Raw genomic sequence first — 23013 nt, forward strand, 5'->3', positions numbered from 1 at the left:
CACCAATAATGATAGAGAAGAAATGGACATTAAAAAAAATTCTATTCACATTAGTGCCCCACAAACTCAAATATCTTGGCATAAACTTAACTAAAGAGGTGAAGGAACTATACAAGAAAACTGCAAAAGCCTGCTTCAAGAAATAAGAGGCTGGAACAGTGGTGCAAGTGGTACATGTGGTGCAAGCCTAGGACACACCTTGCCTGTGCTAGCCTAGGACAGATCGCAGCATCCCATATGCTCCCCCAAGCCAAGAGTGATTTCTGAGCACAAAAAAAAAAAAAAAAGAAATAAGAGAGGACACAAGGAAATGAGACACATACCCTGCTCATAGATTGGCAGGATTAAAATTATTAAAATGGCAACACTCCCCAAAGCATTGTAAATATTTAATGCAATCCCTTTAAAGATACCTATGAATCTTCAAAGAAGTGAATCAAGGGGCTGGGAAGGTGGTGTTAGAGGTAAGGTGTCTGCCTTGCAAGCGCTAGCGTAGGACGGACCGCGGTTCGATCCCCCGGTGTCCCATATGGTCCCCCCAAGCCAGGGGCGATTTCTGAGCGCATAGCCAGGAATAACCCCTGAGCATCAAATGGTGTGGCCCAAAAACCAAAAAAAAAAAAAAAAAAAAAAAAAAAGTGAATGAAATACTCCTGTAATTCATTTGGAACATTAAACATCCACTAATAGCTAAAGCAATCCTTGGGAAAAGGAATAGGGGAGGCATTACTTTCCCCAATTTTAAACTATATTACAAAGCAATAGTTATCAAAATAGCATGGTATTAAAATAAAGACAGATCCTCACATCTGTGGAATAGACTTAAGTACTCAGAGAATGTTCCCCAGACATACAATCAACAAATCTTTTTTTTTTTTTTTTTTTTTTTTTTTTGGTTTTTGGGCCACACCCGGCAGTGCTCAGGGGTTACTCCTGGCTGTCTGCTCAGAAATAGCTCCTGGCAGGCACGGGGGACCATATGGGACACCGGATTCGAACCAACCCCCTTTGGTCCTGGATCAGCTGCTTGCAAGGCAAATGCCGCTGTGCTATCTCTCCGGGCCCACAATCAACAAATCTTTGATAAAGGGACAAGAAATTCAAAAAGGAGCAAGGAAAGCCTCTTCAACAAGTGGTGTTGGCACAACTGGTTAGCCATTTGCAAAAATGTGAATTCAGACCCCCATCTAACACCATGCACAAAGATAAAATCCAAATGGATTAAAAGGAGAGATAGCACAGCGGCGTTTTCCTTGCAAGCAGCCGATCCAGGACCAAAGGTGGTTGGTTCGAATCCCGGCGTCCCATATGGTCCCCCGTGCCTGCCAGGAGCTATTTCTGAGCAGACAGCCAGGAGTAACCCCTGAGCACCGCCGGGTGTGGCCCAAAACAAAACAAAACAACAACAAAAAAAAACCAACTGGATTAAAGACCTTGCTATCAGGCCTGATATCATAAGGTATATAGAACAACATGTAGGTAAAACACTCTATGACATCAAGACTAAAGGCATCTTCAAGGAGGAAACAGTACTCTCCAAACAAGAAGAAGCAGAGATAAACAGATGGGACTATGTTAAACTGAGAAGCTTCTGCACCTCAAAGGAAATTGAGCCTCGGATACAAAACCACCCACAGAATGGGAGAAACTATTCACCAAATACCCATCAGACAAGGGGTTAATATCAAAAATATACAAGGTACTGACAACTTAATATGAAAAAAACATGTAGCCCCATCAAAAAATGGGGAGAAGAAATGAAAAGACATTTCCTCAAAGAAGAAATACAAATGATCAAAAGACACATGAAAATATGCTCCACATCACTAATCATCATGGAGATGCAAATCAAAACTATAATGAGGTAGCATCTCACACCACAGAGACTGGCACACATCACAAAGAGCAAGAACAATCAGAGCTGGCAGGGATGTGGAGAAAAAGGAACTGTTATTCACTGCTGGTGGGAATGCCATCTAGTCCAGCCTTTATGGAAAACAATATGGAGATTCCTCCAAAAACTGGAAATTGAGCTCCCATATGAAACAGCTATACCACTCCTAGGGATATATCCTAGAAACACAAAAATGCATTATAACATTATTCCTTACACCTATATTCATTGCATAAGAGTCAGACTCTGGAAACAACCAAGATGCCCTTCAACAGATGAATAGCTAAAGAAACTGTGATACATATACACAATGGAATATTATGCAGCCATCAGGAGAGATGAAGTCATGAAATTTTCCTATACATGGATGGACATGGAATCTATTATGCTGAGTGAAACGAGTCAGAAGGAGAGAGAAAGACACAGAATAATCTCACTCATCTTAAACTATGGGTTTTAAGAAAAATTAAAGACAACACTGTAATATGTCCAAAGATGAGGGCCAGAAGGACCAGCTCACAATATGAAGCTCACCTTAAGAAGGGATGAGTGCAGTTAGAACACTAGCAACAATCATGACAATGTTAATGAGAGAGTTAGAATACCTGTTGTGAATATAGGTAGGGGGTGTGGGTGGAGGGAGATGGGGTGCATTGGTGGTGGGAATGTTGCACTGGTGAAGAGGGGTATTCTGTTTATAACTGAAACTCAACTACAAACTTGCTTGTAATCATGGTGCTTAAATAAAGATTTTACTAAAGCATCAGGTGACTGATAGGTGGGAAGTTAGGCCACAGTAGAATGTGGCTGTGAACTCATAGGAATATTTTTCTTAATTCCAGATTTTGCATCATTTTTTGCATTCTCCATCACTCAGAAAGGTCACTGCTTTATACTGTTGGTTCTTTCATTACTAGTGATGAGGCTCACTGAATGGGAATGGGATAGCTAAGACTTACCTCACATAGTGACTGTTGTGACAACATCATGAGATGTTGCCTGTCAGCCTGGCACATAGTGGATGCTATGTGGGTTTGTTATGTTATTGTTATGTGGAAGCTGAGGTAAGGAGTCAGGTCATGATTCAGAAAGTGGACAGGGTCTTGGGGCCTTTGTGCCTTTAAACCATAATGTTGGGGGAACTGTTGTCTCTTTTTAGATCTATCCATGGAATACTTGCTTCCTCGGGTTCTATTGGTGCATTGATAGCTTGGCTGATCAGCTTTAAGCCGACTTTATTTGGGATCTTATTCCTTCTGCTGTTGCTTAGCAACTGGCTAGTTAAATATGAACTCAAACCTCCCCCCACAGAGCCACAGCAGGTAAGCAAAGGGGACCTCAGGATAATGGGATGGTTAAAGCCAGGTTGGGGGGTTGCGGAGACGGGTGTGTGAGGATGGTGGAGTAAGGCTGAGAAATCCAAGACTCTGGTCTAAATTCCTGCTCTATTTTCTCTCTTTTGGGTTATAGAGGGCTAAAACACTTCCTTCCCACTTTTGCAGTCCAGGATTCAGTTGTCTTGGATGTAAAATAGGAACCCTTTCCCACCTCAAACTCCTGAACATTATGTTTGATATCAAAATGCTTTGGCAATAGTAAGAACTTCTACCTCGGGCCCGGAGAGATAGCACAGCGGCGTTTGCCTTGCAAGCAGCCAATCCAGGACCAAAGGTGGTTGGTTCGAATCCCGGTGTCCCATATGGTCCCCCGTGCCTGCCAGGAGCTATTTCTGAGCAGACAGCCAGGAGTAACCCCTGAGCACTGCCGGGTGTCGCCCAAAAACCAAAAAAAAAAAAAAAAAAAAAAAGAACTTCTACCTTAAGGTGGAAAAAAATGGATAGACTAAATGGATAAATGGATAAACTAAAGATATATAGCAAGAAATATAGTTCTAAAGTAAAATAAGAAACACAATAGAAATATACATAGATTATGAAATGTTTTATTTTTATTTATACAAAGAGGTTTATTTTCTTTGTTTTGGGGCCACACCCAGAAGTGCTCAGGGCTTACTCCAAGTTCTACAGTAAGGGATTATTCATGGCTGGGTGTAGAAAATTATAAGGGATTGCTAGAGATTGAACCTGGGTCAAATGCATACAAGCCAAATACCTTATCCACTACACTATTTCTCTGGTTCCTACAAAGTTTTTTTTTTTTTAATTTTATTATGTCTCAGGCAATACATTCATGATCTTGTTTGTTAAATGTATGTTCAGTAAATTTTTACTAACACAGGATTTGTCAATCTTCACACAATTATGAGAGTAAGTTCAAGGAGGAGTGTCAATCCACAGGACATTTTGTTTCCTTTGTGATATTTTCTTTTTTAAATTTGTGTGAGGAATTGGGTATTTGTTGTAATATCATTCACCCTTAAACAACACAGCTTGAAGTGTGGGGGCCCATTTATTTGTGGATTTTCTGGTAAACAAAGGACAGAAAACTTAGACACTGGATAAATAAAATACAGCATTGGATTTTTAAAAATTGGGCTAAAGAGATAATACAGCATATAAGATACTTCTCTTGCTCATGACCAACCCAGGTTTGATACCTGGCACCACATGTTCCCAAGCCCTGTTAGAAGTGATCTGTGATCTCTGAGAGCAGAGCTAGGAATACGCCCTGAGAATAGCTGGGTATGGTTCCTAAAAACAAAAAATATGGGGGGCAGAGAGATAGTACTGAGGGTAGGGTACTCGCCTTACATATGGTCAACTCAGGTTCCATCCCCAACACACATATCTATCCCCAGCCTTGCCAGGAGTAATCTCTGAGCACAGAGCCCAAAGTAAGTTTTTTTTTTTTTTTTTTGGTTTTTGGGCCACACCCGGCGGTGCTCAGGGGTTACTCCTGGCTGTCTGCTCAGAAATAGCTCCTGGCAGGCACGGGGGACCATATGGGACACCGAGATTCGAACCAACCACCTTTGGTCCTGGATCGGCTGCTTGCAAGGCAAACGCCGCTGTGCTATCTCTCCGGGCCCCCAAAGTAAGTCTTGAGCACCCTCTCCATCTTGAGGTGGTGTTGGCCTACTCCAGGTTCTTTGCTCCCAGAAATGTTCAAAGGACCTTTAGGAAAGCCTGAGAGAGATTCTACCACAGACATGGTAGAGATGTCCCTGTTGATGTGTAAAAAATTCGTAAAGCTGGGGCCGGGGCGGTGGCGCTAGAGGTAAGGTGCCTGCCTTACCAGCGCTAGCCTAGGACGGGCCACAGTTCGATCCCCTGGCGTCTCATATGGTCCCCCGAGCCAGGAGTGACTTCTGAGTGCATAGACAGGAGTAACCCCTGAGCGTCACCGGGTGTGGACCAAAACCCCCCCCCCCCAAAAAAAATCCATAAAGCTGATGCCTATACATCACCTGGTCTAGGAAGTGGTTCTCAGGACTACCAACTTCACTTCTATTTTTTTTTTTACCCCTATCCCCAACTTCACTTCTTTACCTGGTGATATGGAGTTTAGAAAGAGGAAGAAGATAAGCCAGCTGAAGAAAGGCCCCAAGCCATGAGTGCAAAGGAAGTTGAAAAACTGCACACCTGCTTCACACTCCAGGACAAGATCCTTGAACGTCTTTTATTCACTGAAATGAAGCTGAAGGTGTTAGAAAACCAGATGTTCATCATTTGGAATAGAATTAATCACTACAAGAAGTCAAGAGGACACCGATCTTTCCCCCGGGGGAAGCACCGGCCAAGGAGGCACAACTCCATTTTTTCTATCATCTCTGATTGCACTTCCAATACCTCCTAAAGAACCCAAAGTGTCTAGGCATGTACTGGCCTCTTCTGATGTTACCTGACTCAGTAAAATCCAGATAAAAGAGATTGAATTTTCTAAGTAAATCACACTGAAGAGAAGGTCTGGGGATTGAGAGGTCACTTCTGGAGAGGAAATCTGTGGAACCCAGGTCAGCCAAATAGCACCCCCTGCCACAGCCTGAATAGGCCCTAGAACGCAGCCCCTCCTCTCCTTCAGCTAGAACACCCTGACCCAGGTCCACACCTAACTATGTTTACCCTGAGTTTGATTGGCCTCCCAGTGCTGTCCCAACCTCCAAGCTCTCTTTGTTTGTACTCACAAGAAGAACCAACCATGTCATGCACAGTTCTGGTAAGGGTCTAGAACCAATGTCTTACCACCACAGGTCATGGATTCATATCCATACTCCTGTGTTTCTCTATGATCTGACTCCTTTATACCTCTTTCTACTTCTAGACATGAGTCATTAGAGAACATAGTACTTTTGCAGTGTTTGTAGTAGCCTGGAACCAACCCAATGTTTCACCCTACCCTTCACCCTTAAGTTGGTAATATTTTACTTACTGCATCTGTCAAGGAAAATAATGCTAAATATAAAAATATCAAAGAAAGACTCATTGACCTGAAATATAATATCACCATCAAAATAAACCTAATGAAAACCAAGCTATGTAGCTGAATTCCAGCCAGAATATAGATGCCCACTGAGGGATGGGAGCCTGCTAATTTGGAGTTAAAAAAAAAAAAGGGAGATCAGGAGTCATGGTATACAGTCACATATAGTTTTTTAGGAAATAAGAAGGGAAAGGGAAGATCAGGGACCAGGAGTTAGTACAGTGGTCAGGGCGCATAACCAGCATAAGCCCAACATGGGTTCAATTGCCAGCCTCACATGGTTTCCTGAGCATTGCGCGATTCAGCCTTGGAGGAAGCTGGCACCGTCAAGGTGTGCAGGGATCTGAGCAGTACACTCAGGCCCTTGCTCTGAACTGCTGGTGGGTTGATTGAGAATGACTGTGGAAGGGCCGGAGAGATAGCATGGAGGTAAGGCGTTTGCCTTTCATGCAGAAGGACTGTGGTTCGAATCCCTGCATCCCATATGGTCCCCCGTGCCTGCCAGGGGCGATTTCTGAGCATAGAGCCAGGAGGAACCCCTGAGCGCTGCCGGTGTGACCCAAAAACAAAAACAAACAAACAAAAATAGATAATGACTGTGGGTCTCAAGCCTGCTGAGCACTACTTGAAAGCACTCCCTCCAAAAACAAAACAAAACAAAACAAAACAAAACAAAACAAAGGAGATTCCAAGTGTACAAATTAGAGAGCTCACCTAGAGGAGCATCTCTCCCCCTACAGGAAGCTTGGAAGGAGCCACTGCTTCCAGTGGCATCGAGTGTGACCAGGTGCCTGGTCAAAGTCCCTCCGCCCACCCTTCCCTTCCTGTGTCACATCTAACCACTCTAGGTGACTGCCCATCCTCACCAGCACCTTTTTCTTTGCCTATGGTGCTCTCTTTCTCAGGCCCTTATCTTTTCCATCTGTACACCTTCCCAACCTTTTCACAGAGCTTCCCTCTATGTTTCCAATGATGCATGCGCCTTGAGGCCTATCTGGCATGTACCCATTCCTCTTTCCCCTTGTTATTGCTGCTGTAATATCTGGGAGGATCACACCCCCACCCACTCATTTGCAATTTTTTTTGTTTATTTGTTTTTTTGGTTTTTAGGTCACACCCCACAGCTCTAGGAGTTACTTGTGGCTCTATGCTCAGAAATCGCTCCTAACAGGTTCAAAGGACCATATGGGATGCTGGGATTCGAACCGCTGTCCTTCTGCATGCAAGGCAAATGCCTTACCTCCATGCTATCTCTCCTGCCCCTCATTTGCAGTTCCTGATGGGTTGGCAGTACACAAGAGAAGCACTTGTGGTGGCAGGAGTCACAATAAAGTGCAGGAATTAATGGCACCTGCTAGCCCTCTACCCAGTCTCATCCTGATAGGCCCCTCTACTCCTTCTCCTTCATTTTCCTCTATAATTCTCTGGTGGAATAAGAAATGTTCACCCCATATGCTGGGATTTGGAATCCAATTTCCATCCTCCCTCCTCCTCTGCAACTAGATTCTAAGCACTCTGAGGTTAAGCACTTTACCGTGTGCCTCTGTAATATGCCCTTGCAGCTTTGACCCCAATGTCTTCACTGCTCTTTTCCTTCCTCTGCCTTCCCTCTGTACATGTATTCCTGGCCTGCCTTTCAATGCCAGTTCTAGTAATGGCCTGCATCGGGGTCATATGGGGAACCTATTCAGTTAATGATTCTCCCTGAACTTCAGTTTCCTTATATCATGTGAAGGAGAACACAGTTGCTCTTGTCGGTTGCTGTGAGAAAAGATTAAAACACTGCTTGTTGTGTGAGTGTCTCTGTTCTCTCTGAATTTGATATCCATCCCACAAAAACCACCAAGGAGATGAACAGCACTGCAATAAGGCATGGGAGTTTATTTACCAGCATACTGGGATTGCCCCTCTAAGGCAATGACCCCTTACTGAGCTCTCAGGCTCCTTTAATAGGTTTACAGAGGCTTCGAGCCATCACTGTTAACCTTTGAGTTTATTGGCTGCTGTCTATGTTGTTTCCTTTATGGCTAGATATCTAGAGTGGTATATTGTGGTTTATGGGTTCTTGGGGTCTTTATCAGCTGCTGTAGTAGAGAACGGGCTCAGGGGCCCATTGGGCACCCATTACCTTGTCCACCTGCAGGCCTTGGTGCTGCTAGTTTATTTGTTTTAGTACATGCCCTTGAAGTTCCTGAAACTGGCTATTCTGGCCTAGTCTTTGTTCCTTAAAACTTGAGCCTGGCATGACTATAGTTAGGTTCACAGCAAATCTAGGTTGCAGTTAATTAAACTTTAGATCCTAACAATTTCTTTTGGGAAGCACTCCTGTGCCCTTCTCATTAAAACCTAACCCCTCCTGTGTGTGAGGCATCTTCTACTTATAGCCCACCCTTCTGTACTCTGCCTACTTGTGGGTGGGATGCAATATTAAGTTGTACCAACCATCAGCAGCTGTGGCTTTGTGGCTTCCAGCTGGATTTGGCTAGTAGGGAAAGAGACCAAAGCTAAGGAGGCAGTGGAGAGTTTTCGATGCAGTGGCCTGGATGCAGTTGCCTTGGCTGGTTTAGAGCAAACTTCCCCCTCACCCCCAGAGAAGGCCACCCTTCCTCTCTGGGAGACTGTAACTCCAAGACTCTCCCTTCAAGTCCCCTTTGGGTTGAGGTGTGGTTGCATGGCTTTCACATATCAGCAAGTACTGGGCCATACTTGGCATCCCTAGAGCCTATCACACACTTTTATAATTATAGACTGTTTTGCTAAGGGTTATCAGGCCATTAGAAGAATAGCCCCAGGGTAGGGGCCGGGCGGTGGCGCTAAAGGTAAGGTGCCTGCCTTGCCTGCGCTATCCTTGGACGGACCGCGGTTCGATCCCCCGGTGTCCCATATTGTCCCCCAAGCCAGGAGCAACTTCTGAGCGCATAGCCAGGAGTAACCCCTGAGCGTTACCGGGTGTGGCCCAAAAACCAAAAAAAAAAAAAAAAAAAAAAAAAGAAGAATAGCCCCAGGGTAACTATTGCTTTTTTAAAGAGACTCCAGAAACCCCCAAGGAGGTACCATCCCAGAGAAGCATGTGATAGGGACCTATCACACTAGTAAATCTACCTTGGAGGTTTGTGATGACCCAGCAGATTCCTCGGTTTATGACTTGCAGGAGCTCACCCACCCAGTGTGCATTACTTGTTCAGTTGGCATGAAGAAAACAGAGGCTGTACCTAGCACAGAGACTGCAGGCCTAATTGTTTTGCCCTTCATAAATTGTTAACAGTGGGTTCTGCAGGTTCTAGACCTGGTTTCCAATAGCTTTGCTGCCCGCCAAACTCACCCCCAAATAGTAGACACAGACTGCCAAAGATCAGATGAGCATCTTTATGTGCTCATGGTTCTGACAGGAAACCACTTGCTGTGATGCAATCTGGGGGGCAGAATTCTGTTTACGGCCCCCACCTCAGCCTGGGAGCCAGCATGAATTCTTTGTCCTATTTTGTCAGGGATGGGTGGGTGAGATGGGGGGGGGGGGCTTTGTGCACATCTGACAGTATTTGGAGGCTACTTTGACTCTGTAGGTTCACTCCCAACAGTGCTCAAGGGGAATGCAGTGCTGAGATGGAATCAGGGCAAGCTGTATGCAAGGTAAAGACTGACCTGATCTTTGTATTTGTTTTGGAGCCACACCCAGCCATGCTCCAGAGTTACTTCTGGCTCTGCATTCAAAATTCACTCCTAGAAGACTCAAGAAACCATTTTTGGGGCCAGAGCGGTGGCTCAGCGGTAGGGCATTTGCCTTGCACATGGCTGACCCAGGACGAACCTCGGTTTGTTCCCCAGCATCCCATACAGTTCTCCAAGCCAGGAGCTATTTCTTTTTTCTTTTCTTTTTTTTTTTTTTCTTTTTTCTTTTTTTGGTTTTTGGGCCACACCCGGCGATGCTCAGGGGTTATTCCTGGCTGTCTGCTCAGAAATAGCTCCTGGCAGGCACGGGGGACCATATAGGACACTGGGATTCGAACCAACCACCTTAGGTCCTGGATCGGCTGCTTACAAAGCAAACAACTCTGTGCTATCTCTCCGGGCCCCAGGAGCTATTTGTGATCGCATAGCCAAGAGTAACCCTTGAGCGTCACTGGGTGTGCCCTCCCCCAAAAAATCTCTTTTGGTGCTTGGGATCAAAGATAAGTACCCTACCTGTTATACATCTCTCTATCTTCTCACCCCACCCCCCACCTTGTTTCTTTTTTCTTTTTCTTTTCTTTTTTTTTTTTGGTTTTTGGGCCACACCTGGTGGTGCTCAGGGGTTACTCCTGGCTGTCTGCTCAGAAATAGCTCCTGGCAGGCATGGGGGACCATATGGGACACCGGGATTCGAACCAACCACCTTTGGTCCTGCATCGGCTGTTTGCAAGGCAAACGCCGCTGTGCTAGCTCTCCGGGCCCCACCTTGTTTCTTAAATCAATCATCTGCAGGTTTCTGGGACAGTCACATCCTGCTGCCTTCTGTCAAATCAAGACACCTGCCTGTGGAGATACTGAAGAATCAAACTCTGGGGTGCCATGTTCCTCCTCCACATCCTCCCTGACTTCTTCCCTCTGACTTGGCAAGCATCCCATGGTCAGATGGTTCAGGCCTTTGTGATGGGCAATGGTCTCACTCCAGGCCTTCCTCCTACTACAATGCCTCTTAACTACCAGGGGAAATCTCATGATGAACCCAATTGATTTCTGCCCCTGTTAGGAGATTTAGGTGTGATCAGCCCCTAGGTTAAGTGATGGATTTCAGGAGAAAACATGGATTGTAATGGAAGACCCTGGAGTTTCATTCCATATTTCCAGCACTAAAACAGCAGTTGGGATTCACTCTGGAAGCAGAAATTTCATATGGTCTCCAATTCCAGGGGGATCCCCCACCTCCGTGCTCTCAGCACTGCAAGCAGTTCTGATGGCTGAGCTGAGACCAGTTTCCTTTTTTTTTTTTTGGTACACCCAGGGGTGCTCAGGGCTTACTCCTAGCTCTGCCCTTAGAAATCAGGCCCAAGAATGCTCAGGGGAACCATATGAGGTACAGGGGATTGAACCCCGGTTGGTTACATGCAAGGCAAGTATTCTGCCTGCTGTACTATCACGCCAGCACCATGAGATCAGTTATCTTACAAGAATGATTTTCCTTTCCTGCAAGGAGTATTATGTCTGGGAAAATAGAACAGTGGGTAAGGTGCTTGCCTTGCATGCAGCCAACCCAGGTTCTATCCCTGACATTGAATTTGAACCTGGAGCCCCATACAGAGTGATCCCTGAGTCAGGAGTAAAACCAAATACTGTGGCCCCAACTCATTTATACCCTAAAGTAGAGTATTGAGGGTTTAACAGGCTGAGTATATACTTTGTTTGCTGGCAGCCCAGTATCTATCCATGGTACTGCATGATCCTCTGAACACTGCCAGGAGTGATCCTTGAGCACTAAGCAAGAAGTAGACTCTCAGCATTGCCAGGTAGGTGTAGACACCTCCCCTCAGCCCTTTTAAAGTGGAGCACTGAAAGGTGGCTGGGTGAGGTACAGATTGCAGGTAAGGAATTCTTTTTTCCAAAGAGCAGTGGGTAGTCCACTAGGCTAGTCCAACAAAGAACTAATATGATCTCTCATCTATAGAAAGGTAAGTAACCCCTCCCTCACAGACTGTAATGGGAATTATTGAGGCTGTAGGTGGGAATCCCTTGGACAAATTCCTAGAGGAGGAAACACACTTCCTAGAGGAAGAAAGATCCTTTTGGGCCTGAGCCACAATACAGCCCGTAACGTTTTTTTGCTTTGCACACTGCTGAGTTCAGTCTTCGGCATCTCATATGGTCCCTCAAACATCGCCAGGAGTGACTCCTGAGTGCAAAGTCATGAATAACCCCTGGTGTAACCCAGAAGCAAAAAACGAAAACAAAACAAAAAAAAATCTTTCAGCAAGATGCCAGCTATGGACAGATTTTACACCGAGCATCTACTGCCCCTATGTGGCCATATTGCAGTGTGACATGCAACGATTCAGGTCTAATGAGAAAGGGACAGAGGCAAGGGAGGAGGTCTTGGAGAGCAATCATGGAGTGATGGGGTGGTTCAGTTCGGATAACGGGGTGGACACTGGTATAATCCACGGGTTGCCCTTCATGAATTTGCATGATTACATCGTCATCACCCAGGAACTTGTTGGAAGTGCCGATTCCCAGGTGCTGCCCATTGGCTGGGACATGAGTCAGGGAAAGTGGGGACTAGGGCTTGTGGTCCAATCACCACTGCAGCTTCAGCACTGATTTCCAGGTCACTCTTAGGGGACTGGGGTATCCAGTGCTTTATTTATTTTTTGTTTTGTTTTGTTTTTGTTTTGGGGTTACACCCGGCGTTGCTCAGGGGTTACACCTGGTTCTCTGCTCAGAAATCGCTCCTGGCAGGGACGGGGGACCACATGGGATGCCGGGATTCGATTCAACCACCGTTGGTTCTGGATCGGCCACTTGCAAGGCAAATGCCCCCACCTCTGTGTTATCTCTCCGGCCCCGATCCAGTGGTTTTGATTAGTGGTTTTAATAAGATCCTCAGTGGTTCTAACAAGATACTCAGTAATCCTAATAAGATCTCAAGTGGTTTTAATATAATTCTCAGCGGTTCTAACAAGATAGCAATTCTAATAAGATCCCCAGTGGTTTTAACAAAAATTCCCAGGATTAATATTCAGATTTCAGAATGAGAACCAGATATCAGCGACTCTTAGAACTTAACTGTTTATACAGAGGTAGCACCAAAAAGGCATATAAAATCAATGGGTAGGAAGGGTGCTGGAGTGATAGCACAGTGGTAGGGTATTTGCCTTGCATGCTGCCAACTTGGGAGAGACCCAGCATCCCATAAAGTCAACCAAAACTGTTGGGAGCGATTTCTGAGTATAGAGTCAGAAGTAACCCCTGAGAGATGCTGGGTGTGCCTCCCTCCACAAAAAAAAAGTACCGAAAATGATCAATGGGTAATGACTTTTGGGTAAGGTAATTTTAGGCCCCCATCTGGCTATATTTGGTCACTCCTGGATTAGTGCTCAAGGGTTACTTCTGGCAGAGCTCTGGGGACCATAGGATGCTGTGGGTGGAACCCAGACCTCCAGCATGCAAAGTCCGCATAAAACCCATGAGCTCTTTCTGTGGACTGGATAGTGACTTACTTGGATATCCACTGAGGAGCTGGGGTCTGCCCCTGAGACAGAGTAGAAGTTGTGGCCTGAAAGCCACATTTGAGGAAGAAGTTGCTTTTATGGAGCCTTCGGGGTTCTGGCTACCTGTCTTATTAGTTCATTGTCTCCTCAAACTGACACGGGGCCTGTATCCTATCTTAGATATGAGAAAATAAAGTCATGATTTACCCAAGTTTATCCAGGCAGTGATGGAACTGGGATCCAAATGAATTACATTAATTCACCTAGGCACGAGAAATAAAAGACATTTACCTAGGTAAAAAAGCAACCCAAGTTTAATTCACAGAATTGTAAGCAGGGGAGCATCTTTGCCAACTGGCCTGGAGTTACTTGGGACATGTGATGTGACATATGTGCTTAGGGGCTCTGAACTAATCTGCACTTGGGCAATTAGTGCCAGGGAAATCAGGCCCCACGTCTGCCAGCCTCTGTGGAGCCTGGAGGAAGCCTGAGTCCAGCATCCTTGTTCTTCCTGGGCATTCTAGAAGCATGTGAGTGGGGGGTGGTTAATGATCAGGGTTAATAGGGGTGGGGGTCATTCTCCCAGACTAGGGATCCCAGGGATTGAAGCATTTAGGTCTGCATTTAGGATAAGTCAACCCCCAGAAGGTTCCCTGAACCCCTTCCCTCTGACATGTGGGAGGGTTTCAGCAGGAAGGGTAGCTTGTCTCTTCTGTCCTCACACCCTTTCTGGTCTGGTAGCATCTCTTTGTCTTCACTCTCTGCCTTGATTCCCTCTCACAGATCCTGTGGGCTGCAGCTCAGAGTCTGAGAGGAGCTGGATACAGCCACCCCTCATAGGTGATGAAGAACCGGGTGATAGTGGACCCCAGAAGATGGTTTCATACTGGGCTAAACCATACTACTCACTCTCCACATAGTTTTTTGTTTGTTTTGCTTTGATTTTTGGGTCATATCCGGTGCCGCTTAGGGGTTACTCCTGGCTCTACGCTCAGAAATCGCTTCCGGCAGGCTCGGGGACCATATGGGATGCCGGGATTCGAATTACCGTTCTTCTGCATGTAAGGCAAAATGCGTTACTTCCATGCTATCTCTCTGGCCCCCTCACTCTCCAACATAGTTACCACAGCTCTGGAGCTGGCATGAAGACCAGGGTGTGTGGTGCATGCGTGTTTGTACATGTGTGCATGTCTGTGATGTTTGTGCATGCAGACTTGGACATAGGTGTTTATGCGTGTATGAGTGTGCACACACAACCCTGTATGTGTGTGTGTGTGTGTGTGTGTGTGTGTGTGTGTGTGTGTGTGCGCGCGCGCATGAAGGGTGATGAATCTGCTGAGCTAATCCCTAGCCTGGAAGTTTCAAGTGTTTTGCAGGAATTAACTCAACAAATCTTCAGAGGAAACCAGAAACAATACCTCCTCTTTCACTTCTCCAAGTCCCCAAATCCCCAACTCACTCTCCACTAATTCTTCCATGGGACTTTCCTCCCCTACATACCTAGGGTATCTTGTCCTTCCCCAGCCCCAGCCCTCTGCATATCATCATCTTCCTGGGAATTAGTTCTAAACTCATGATTGGTTAGTGAGCAGCTTCAAGGGGCTTTGCAGGTCTCTCATTCGCTCCACCTAAGTGCAGAAAGGTTCTTTGTTTCCATAATGCTGACTGGAAACTGACACTAGAGATGGCATCATTTGTCTGAAGGGGATAAAGGGAGTGCTGAAATCATGCTTCTCCTGCCCCATCCTTCCACCATCCTGCTGGCCCCTTAGGGACAGATGTCATCCCAAGGCTCTATGTATTCAGGGCATAGCACTGTGTCCTTCATACAGCTGGCCCTGGGGCATCTAAATAAATGACCAATAGGCCATTCCAGTGAAGATAGTGAGAAGGAAAGGAGGTGAAGTTCTCTAGGCATAGACCACCCAGGAAAGAACCCAACTATGGCTAGAGTACTTGAAGAATCTGATTTTTTTTCTTTTCTTTTCTTTTTGTTTTTTTGTTTTTTATTTTTTTGGGTCACACCTGGTGGTGCTCAGGGGTTACTCCTGGTTGTCTGCTCAGAAATAGCTCCTGGCAGGCATGGGGGACCATGTGGGACATCGGGATTTGAACCAATCACCTTTGGTCCTGGATCGGCTGGTTGCAAGGCAAACGCCGCTGTGCTATCTTTCCGGGCCCTGATTTTTTCTTTTTAAGTCTTCCCCCTCCAGCCTTTTCAGGTGGGAAGAGGGAATCCTAGAAGTTTCAATCAATCAAAATGCAAACAGCTTAGTACTGACTAATGTCTTAGTACTGACTTCATGTTTATTGGAATAATTCCTGAAATTAGAGACAGACATGAGATGAGGTTGGGTACCAAAGGATAGCTACAAATTTGTGGTGGTGGGGTGATGGGTTTGTCGAGATCCCATATAGGCTGGGGTGAGTGGTGCAGAGCAGAGAACTGAAATCTCAGCTTCACCATTTGCTGCTGTGACCTTGGCAAGCCATTCAATGTTTCTGATTTCATCTCTTGACTGAAAATGACAGGACAAACACCACAGGTAAAAATGATAGACACACCAGAGGTGTCTGCTGAGGGCAATTAGGCTGTCTCTGACCAGGGTGCCCTCCATCACAGGGTCCTTAAAACCCTTTGTTCTGATATCCCAGGAGCCCTTTGCTCATGTTTAAGAGAGAGCACTTTCCAGCTCTTCTTCTCATAAAACCTTTAGCAATGCCACAAAGGACTGGTCCCTGTCATTTAACTTGTCAAATGGATTAGCATAAAGTTGTTATTGGTACCTCCCTGCAGAGTCTATAAAAATGCCTGTCCCCTTTTTATCCTGATTCAGTAAATTGTTGCTTAGGAATTGAGTGTGTGCTGAGGAAAGGGGAGGGAAAGAGGAAGGAGAAGGTACAATGTGCACATCTGCATGTCAGAGGTGGAGAGAAACCTCTGAGAAGGAGAGGTGCCAGAGGAGCAGTGGCTGGGACATTTTATTAACGCCCACCTCCTTTCCAAGTGGCAATCCTCAGTGTGGCAGGAAACATGTCCTTCCTGTCTATCACCAACACATGGCTTGGTGCCAAGTTCAGAGAGGACATTTGATGACACAATAGATAATGTTTAGCATGTGCTGGGTGCTGATCTAAGTGATGCATACATATTAAGTTACTCAATCCTTACCATGGAATACACATTGGTAATATTATTGTTTACTTATTTTTTTGTTTTGGGGTTCATATCCAACCATGGTTAGGGCTTACACCTGGCTTTGCACTTAGGGATCACTCCTGCAAATGTTTAAAGGATCATATAATAGGGTGCCAGGGATGGAACTTAGTTCAGCAATATGCAAGGAAAGTGCCTTACCACTGGAGTTGATTCCAAACACTGTATAGTTCCCTGAGCACTGCTAGGTGTGGGCCCCTAGATAGGGGTACTAATAGTACTTTTCTCATGGAATTATTGTGAAAGCTAAATTGTTTAATAGTGTATAGTGTTATTTGTTTTGGGGTGCACACCTCCTGCTTTATGCCTGAGGATCACTATTAGTGGTGCTCAGAGGACCATGTAGTGTCATGTAGTGCCAGAGATTGAATCTGTCTTCAAAGCATGTGCACTAGTTCATTAAATATTGTCCCTGGACTAGATATCAGAGTTTGAAGTGTTTAGAGAATAGCCCTATTTATAGAAGGTACTTCCTATGTTTCCTATCACAGATAACCCGGCAATGAACATTTATACCTTTTCTACAATGCACATGGAGAAATTAAGAATTGTCCAAGTTTCTCTGGGTGTTAGGGCTAGATTTGGGTGTGACCTTGTTTTCTGTTTTCCAAGGCAAAACTTTGCAAGTTTTCTGTAAAGGAAGTTTTCCCAAGGTCTGAGTTGGGAGGCCGAGCTCTCTCTACCAACTTGGTTCTCTAACATGGTTACTCCAGCACATTGTACGACACTTAGTCATTCACTCAGTAGCTCCCCATAAGTTACTCAATCCTGTCACCGGTCAGGCACCAAAGCTCAGCACAGAGACATGAGAGACAGAATCCAGGCACCAGCATGTCAGCGCCCCAAGACCAAGGATACATATGCTGCAGGTTCACATACAAACACACACACACACACACACACACACACACACACACACACACACACACACACACACACACACACACACACACACACCCCGGCTCCATTCTTAAAGGACAGGGGAGGTCTGTAAGGCTGCTTTGGTGATCTTACAACCTGAATCCTGGCCCCCTGAATCTCACACTTCCCCCATCTATTTGACTCAAAGTATAATGTTCTCTAAGCTCCAATGCCTAGGTTACATGGGTGCTGGGCTAAGAGCTTCCCCAGAGGGTTTAGGCCTGAAGTCTATGTGGGACTCCAAGTTCATTTCTACACACAAATGGACAACCAGGATGAGGGTAAGATTGACAGGCAGGCAGGCATGTATGGCTGGGACTGCCCCAAAGATCTGGAGCTGGCCTAAGTCCACTGCTTTCATGGAGTGAATCAGACCAGAGAGAGCTGCTGTAGGGACTGTGGCCAGACTAGGACCCTCTAGGGCCAAGTGATGAGAAAGTGAGTGTCTCTTCTGTTAGTGCACTCTGTCCTTCAGAGTGACTGGGTAGGGTGCTTGCCAACTAGGAAGGCTGGCCCCAAGCATGGCTCAACCTTTGTTGGCCCCCAACCGTCTCCTCTAGGAGGACCCTGGCTTCCCACTGTGGCTCCGTGCTCTCCTCACTATATCCTGTTCCCTCCATGGGAACAGGGACTAGATGTAACTTCTTCCCAGGGAGGGTGTGCCCCCAGTACCCTGAGCCTGTGCCCCTGGTCCACCCCTTTCCTGTGTTGAAGGAGTCGCTAGAAAAGGTCAATGATGCCCTGGGCCAGAGGGAAGGGCAATGTTCATTTTCTACCTCCTTGTTCCTCCATGTACAAGTCTGGAGCTGGACTCTGTGCAGGTGCCCTCACATGGCAGGCAGAAGATGCTACCCCACTCTCAAGAAGCTAAAGCCTGGACTGGAGCGATAGCATTGTGGGTAGGGTGTTTACCTTGCATGTGACGGACCAGTGTTTGATCCCCAGCATCCTATATGGTCCCCGAGCCTGCCAGGAGTAATTTCTGAGCACAGAGCCAGGGCTAACTCCTGAGCAATACCAGGTTTGGCCCCAAAACAACACAAAACAAAAAAGAAGCTCAAGGTAGTGAGCTGAGAGTGAGGGGACAGTCATAAAAACTGGTGTGTTGGGTTGAGGAGATAGTATAGTGGGTAAGGTACCTGTCTGACTTTCAACCAACCGAGGTTGGTTCCCATCATCCATATAGTCCCCCAACCCCAACAGGAGTGATCCTTGAATGCAGAGCCAGGAGTAAGACCTGAGCAGTGCTAGATATGTCCCCAAAACAAACAGATAACCCCCTCAAATAAAAAACAAAATAAATGGCAATAGGCATGTACAACTCAGGATAAGTGTGAGGGTCTAGGAGTAGAGAATGTGGTCCTAGTGGATGTGCATACACCAAGCATACATGAAGCTCTGGGTTTGACCCCTATTGCTGCATGGACTCCCCCCTATCCCCACCTGCCATTGCCATGTGTTAGCCAGTGGCCCTTGAGTACCTTCGGTGTGGCCTCTCTGACTTTAATAAAAGAGAGTGAATAAGGATAAGAAATATTTAGGAGGATTGTGGAGAAACAAAGGAATGGCCAAGGTCAGAGAAATCTTCCAGTGGTAATTAGTGGGTAGAAGGCAGATGAGGTGAGAGCAAGGTGTTGGAGCTTGCAGGGAGGGAAAGGGTGTGCTTCAAATAGAACAGCCTGTGCAGAGGTCCTGAGGCTATGGGGGGCACAGGACAGTAAAGTTTGAGGAAATCCCATGCAGGGGGAACATGGTTGGGGAGAAGAAAGATAAGAGCAGATGACAATTCCTACATCACTGTACTACAAATAAGACTACCTGCTGCAGGGTGATCTTACACTAGAGAGAGGACCAGCCAGTGCTAATCTGTGTTGAGTCAGATCATACTCATTTGAATTACTCCCTTGGGAGACACAAGTAAATGAAGCATGATGGGAATGTATGAGTAGTAATGGGCACAGTTGGGGAACAACTGAAGGGAAAGAGGGGTCTACATTCGTGTAAGAGGAGGCCAATGCAGAGAAGCACAGCAACTAACTATAGATTTGAGAAAGGTGTGTGAGGGGCAGAGGGAGCCTAAGTGCACAGCTGGGAACAAAGCAGCAGTAGTTACCACAGCTACCCCTACTGAGTATTCAGTACTGGCAAACCTTGTGAGACAAATTTCCCATAAATCTTTTTTTTTTTTTTTTTTTTTTTTGGTTTTTGGGCCACACCCGGCGATGCTCAGGGGTTACTCCTGGCTGTCTGCTCAGAAATAGCTCCTGGCAGGCACGGGGGACCATATGGGACACCGGGATTCAAACCAACCACCTTTGGTCCTGGATTGGCTGCTTGCAAGGCAAACGCCGCTGTGCTATCTCTCCGGGCCCGTCTTTTATAGATTTAAGGAATCTTGGGGGGGGGGGGGTAAATATGGAAAGTAGGGCTTGTAGAATACTCCAATCCCTGTTGGCCTGCAAGGGTCTACTTCTGTTCACCTAGTGCATTTGGGGACCAAGGATATTTCCCCAGTTGACAACAGGGACGAAATGGGCAAGGCTGATGATATCCAAGATCCTGGATCGGCTGCTTGCAAGGCAAACACCACTGTGCTATCTCTCCAGGCCCAAGATTCACGGTCTTTATTTGAGGTGGTGGGCTTTCTCGGACCCTTAACAGGACACATCCTAAACATTCAGTAACTTAACTGTCATTATTATCATCCTTAGACTTCCTCCTTGAAAATAAAGTATTTTCAAAAATATTCATCAATAGTACTTTGTGGTCTCACAAAAGAAAAATTTAGATGATGTAATTTTTCCAGCACTGGGTAGGGGATGGTGAGAGTAGGCCCCTCACGTTTTCTAGAGTATCAGGGTTCAGAGTCAAAGGATGTGACCACACAACTGGAGTAAAGCTGGATACTTTAATCTGTCTACAAACAGCCCCCAAACTGGCCAGCCAGCGTTGCCTCTAGAAAGATACGAACCCCGCCCAAGGACATGAAGAGGATTATGTAGGGAAGGAATGTAGGAAGGTTCTAGCATTTTGATGATCTTTAAAATGAGTGGCTGTTGTCTAGGGGTAGTTTCCTGCTTCTCCCTTGTGTCCTTCCCTGATACCTGGTATGGCCAGATAGCTTGGGGTGGTGTTAATGGAAATAAGTTTGTGGAAACCTAGCATGTGGTTTACACCCTGTGGTCCTTACAAAATGGCATCCCTCCTCATTCAGAACCCAGAACCCCACAAGAGAAGAGTATCTTCATTTTTCTATCACTGCAGACCAGCACCTGTCCTGCACACCAGGCCACAAACTGGCAGTGTTAGCCCCTTTTGTTGACCAGTTGCTTTTAAAATTTCTACCCCAGTAGATAGGCACCAGTTGATGACCACTGCTCTTGAGCATCTGATAAAGTTCTATTCCCTTGATTATTTTTTCTTTTTCTTTTCTTTTCTTCTTTTCTTTTTTTTGGCCATACCCAATGATACTGAGGTATCACTGAGTGAAACTAAGGGCTTATTCCTGGCTGTGCCTTCAGGAAATACTTTTGCTGGTGCTCAGGGAATCATACAGGATACTGGGGATTGAACCCAGGTCAGCTGTACATAGTGCCCAGCTCACAGTACTATTGTTCAAGCCCTTCCTTGATTTTTTTTTTTTGCCACACCAAGCGGCACTCAGGGGTTACTCCTGGTTCTACACTTAAGAAATCACTTCTGGCAGGCTCGGGGGGGGGGGGGGGAGAGACCATATGGGATGCTGGGGATCAAACCGGGTCCATACCAGGTTGCCGCATGCAAGGCAAACATCTTACTGCTGTGCTATAGCTCCGGCCTCCATTCCTTTTGTATTTTGCCAAAGAAATGCTTTTTCTGTTAAAAAAAAAAAAGGTCTTTTATGTTCATACTTTGCATGCAGGGGGCCTGGGTTAAATTCTAGTGCTACATGATTTCTTGAGCATAGCCAAAAGAGATCCCCATGTACTGAGCTAAAAGTAGCCTCCATGTACTGCTGGGTATAGCCCCAAACCAGAATAAGATAGAATCTCTTTAAGAAGTCCTATATATAAAACACTGTAGGGAGCAATTCTAAATTCACAGAATATGTCCTACCTCATAGGCATGGGTTAGAGGATTGACCCTCAGAACTTATGCTTGAGCTAGGGGCTGTCATCCCAGCCTAAAGCCCATCCCCTGTGTAACTCTGTGGAGGATGATCAGCCAGCTCTCAGGTGAATGGCCTCAGACAAGGTACAGGTTCTCAGTAGCTGGTTGCTTCCTTCCTGTTTTGCTTCTGGAATTCACTGTACTTCTCTCTTACACCCTGCTGGGGCTGAGGGTGGAAAGATGTGGTAAGGTTAGAGCTGAAAATTCTGGGAATTTAATCCAGATCAACTGGCAGGTCAAAACCCAGGTCAAAATATTATTAGGTCGAGAACAAGTTGACACATTAGTATTTGTGAGCAAATCTCCAACTAAAAGTTTCTTAATTTTTTTTTTGGGAGGGGGTCACACCTGGCAGTGTTTAGGGGTTACTCCTGGCTCTATGCTCAGAAATCACCCCTGGCAGGCACAGGGGACCATATGGGATGCCAGGATTCAAACCACCGACCTTCTGCATGAAAGGCAAACGCCTTACTTCCATGCTATCTCTCCGGCCTCATATTTTTAAAGTTTGTCTTTAAGTTAATATGAAGACCAAATGCCCAACAGAAAATTGGGTAAAGAATAGGAATAGAATAAGCATCTTACAGAGAAGGAAGGACAATTGTTTTTTTAGTATAGTTAAAAAATATTAGACTGCATGTGGTCGATCCCAGTTCAATTTTTTAGCATCCCATATGGTTTCTCATACCCTACCAAGAGTTACTTACCCCTGAGCATTACCAGGTGTACCCCACCAAGGAAATGTAAAAAATATTGGGCCAGGGGGATGACTCAAAGGGACTACGAGGTGTTGGGGGTCAAACTTAGGTCTTCTGAGTGCAAAGCTGTACTTCAGCCCTCTGAACATCTCCCTGGCCCCACCATTGCTATAGTGAATTCATTACTTCATGGAAGGTTTGTGAGGGGCACACCCAGAAGCTCCCTACATTACCTGTGAGAGGTCCAGCGGTCTGACCATTGCTTCTCTCCAGAGCTGTGCTGAAGTCTGTTTTTTTTTTTTTTTGTGGAGGGGCAGCTCACAGGAGGCCTTGAGTCTGTTGAAGGACAATATTCTGGGAGCGGACCCAGGCACCAAGTGAGAGGAGTGAGCCCTGACACCCCCACTCCCACCTCTTAGTGACATTCCTGGGAAAGAGCCTGTACCACCATACCCCAGGTGGTCAGAATTCTGAGAGAGACCTTGAGGATCGCTAAATGAAACTTATTAAAAAGCTGGGGAAACTAAGTTTAGAGATTTCATCTGCTTTGCCAAGGCAGGGGAAGCTAGAATC

The 23013-nt window shown here is 45.9% G+C and overlaps 2 protein-coding genes across 2 annotated transcripts in view; both read left to right on the forward strand.

Moving 5' to 3' along the window:
• Positions 1 to 2944: 2944 nt before the first annotated feature.
• Positions 2945 to 5650, forward strand: TEX46 (testis expressed 46). The gene is made up of 3 exons (XM_049775562.1): positions 2945 to 2958; positions 3054 to 3216; positions 5453 to 5650. Exons 1-3 carry the CDS (start codon positions 2945 to 2947, stop codon positions 5648 to 5650), a joined length of 375 nt encoding a protein of 124 aa, XP_049631519.1.
• A 6711-nt stretch (positions 5651 to 12361) lies between these two features.
• The window catches only part of LACTBL1 (lactamase beta like 1), a 23422-nt gene continuing 12770 nt past the window's right edge, over positions 12362 to 23013 (forward strand). Inside the window, 5 exon segments of the mRNA XM_049775563.1 lie at positions 12362 to 12506; positions 14239 to 14295; positions 18222 to 18351; positions 21755 to 21826; positions 22716 to 22817. Coding sequence (XP_049631520.1) covers positions 12362 to 12506; positions 14239 to 14295; positions 18222 to 18351; positions 21755 to 21826; positions 22716 to 22817 — 506 coding nt within the window.

This window comes from Suncus etruscus, chromosome 6, assembly GCF_024139225.1.
Source record: "Suncus etruscus isolate mSunEtr1 chromosome 6, mSunEtr1.pri.cur, whole genome shotgun sequence".
In the NCBI taxonomy this organism is placed as follows: Eukaryota; Metazoa; Chordata; class Mammalia; order Eulipotyphla; family Soricidae; genus Suncus; species Suncus etruscus.

What these genes read in the sequence shown, in the direction of transcription:
- TEX46 (XM_049775562.1), top strand. An exon ending in CCCCCACAGAGCCACAGCAG is followed by an intron (nt 3,217 to 5,452) that starts GTAAGCAAAGGG and finishes TTCACACTCCAG; the next exon opens with GACAAGATCCTTGAACGTCT.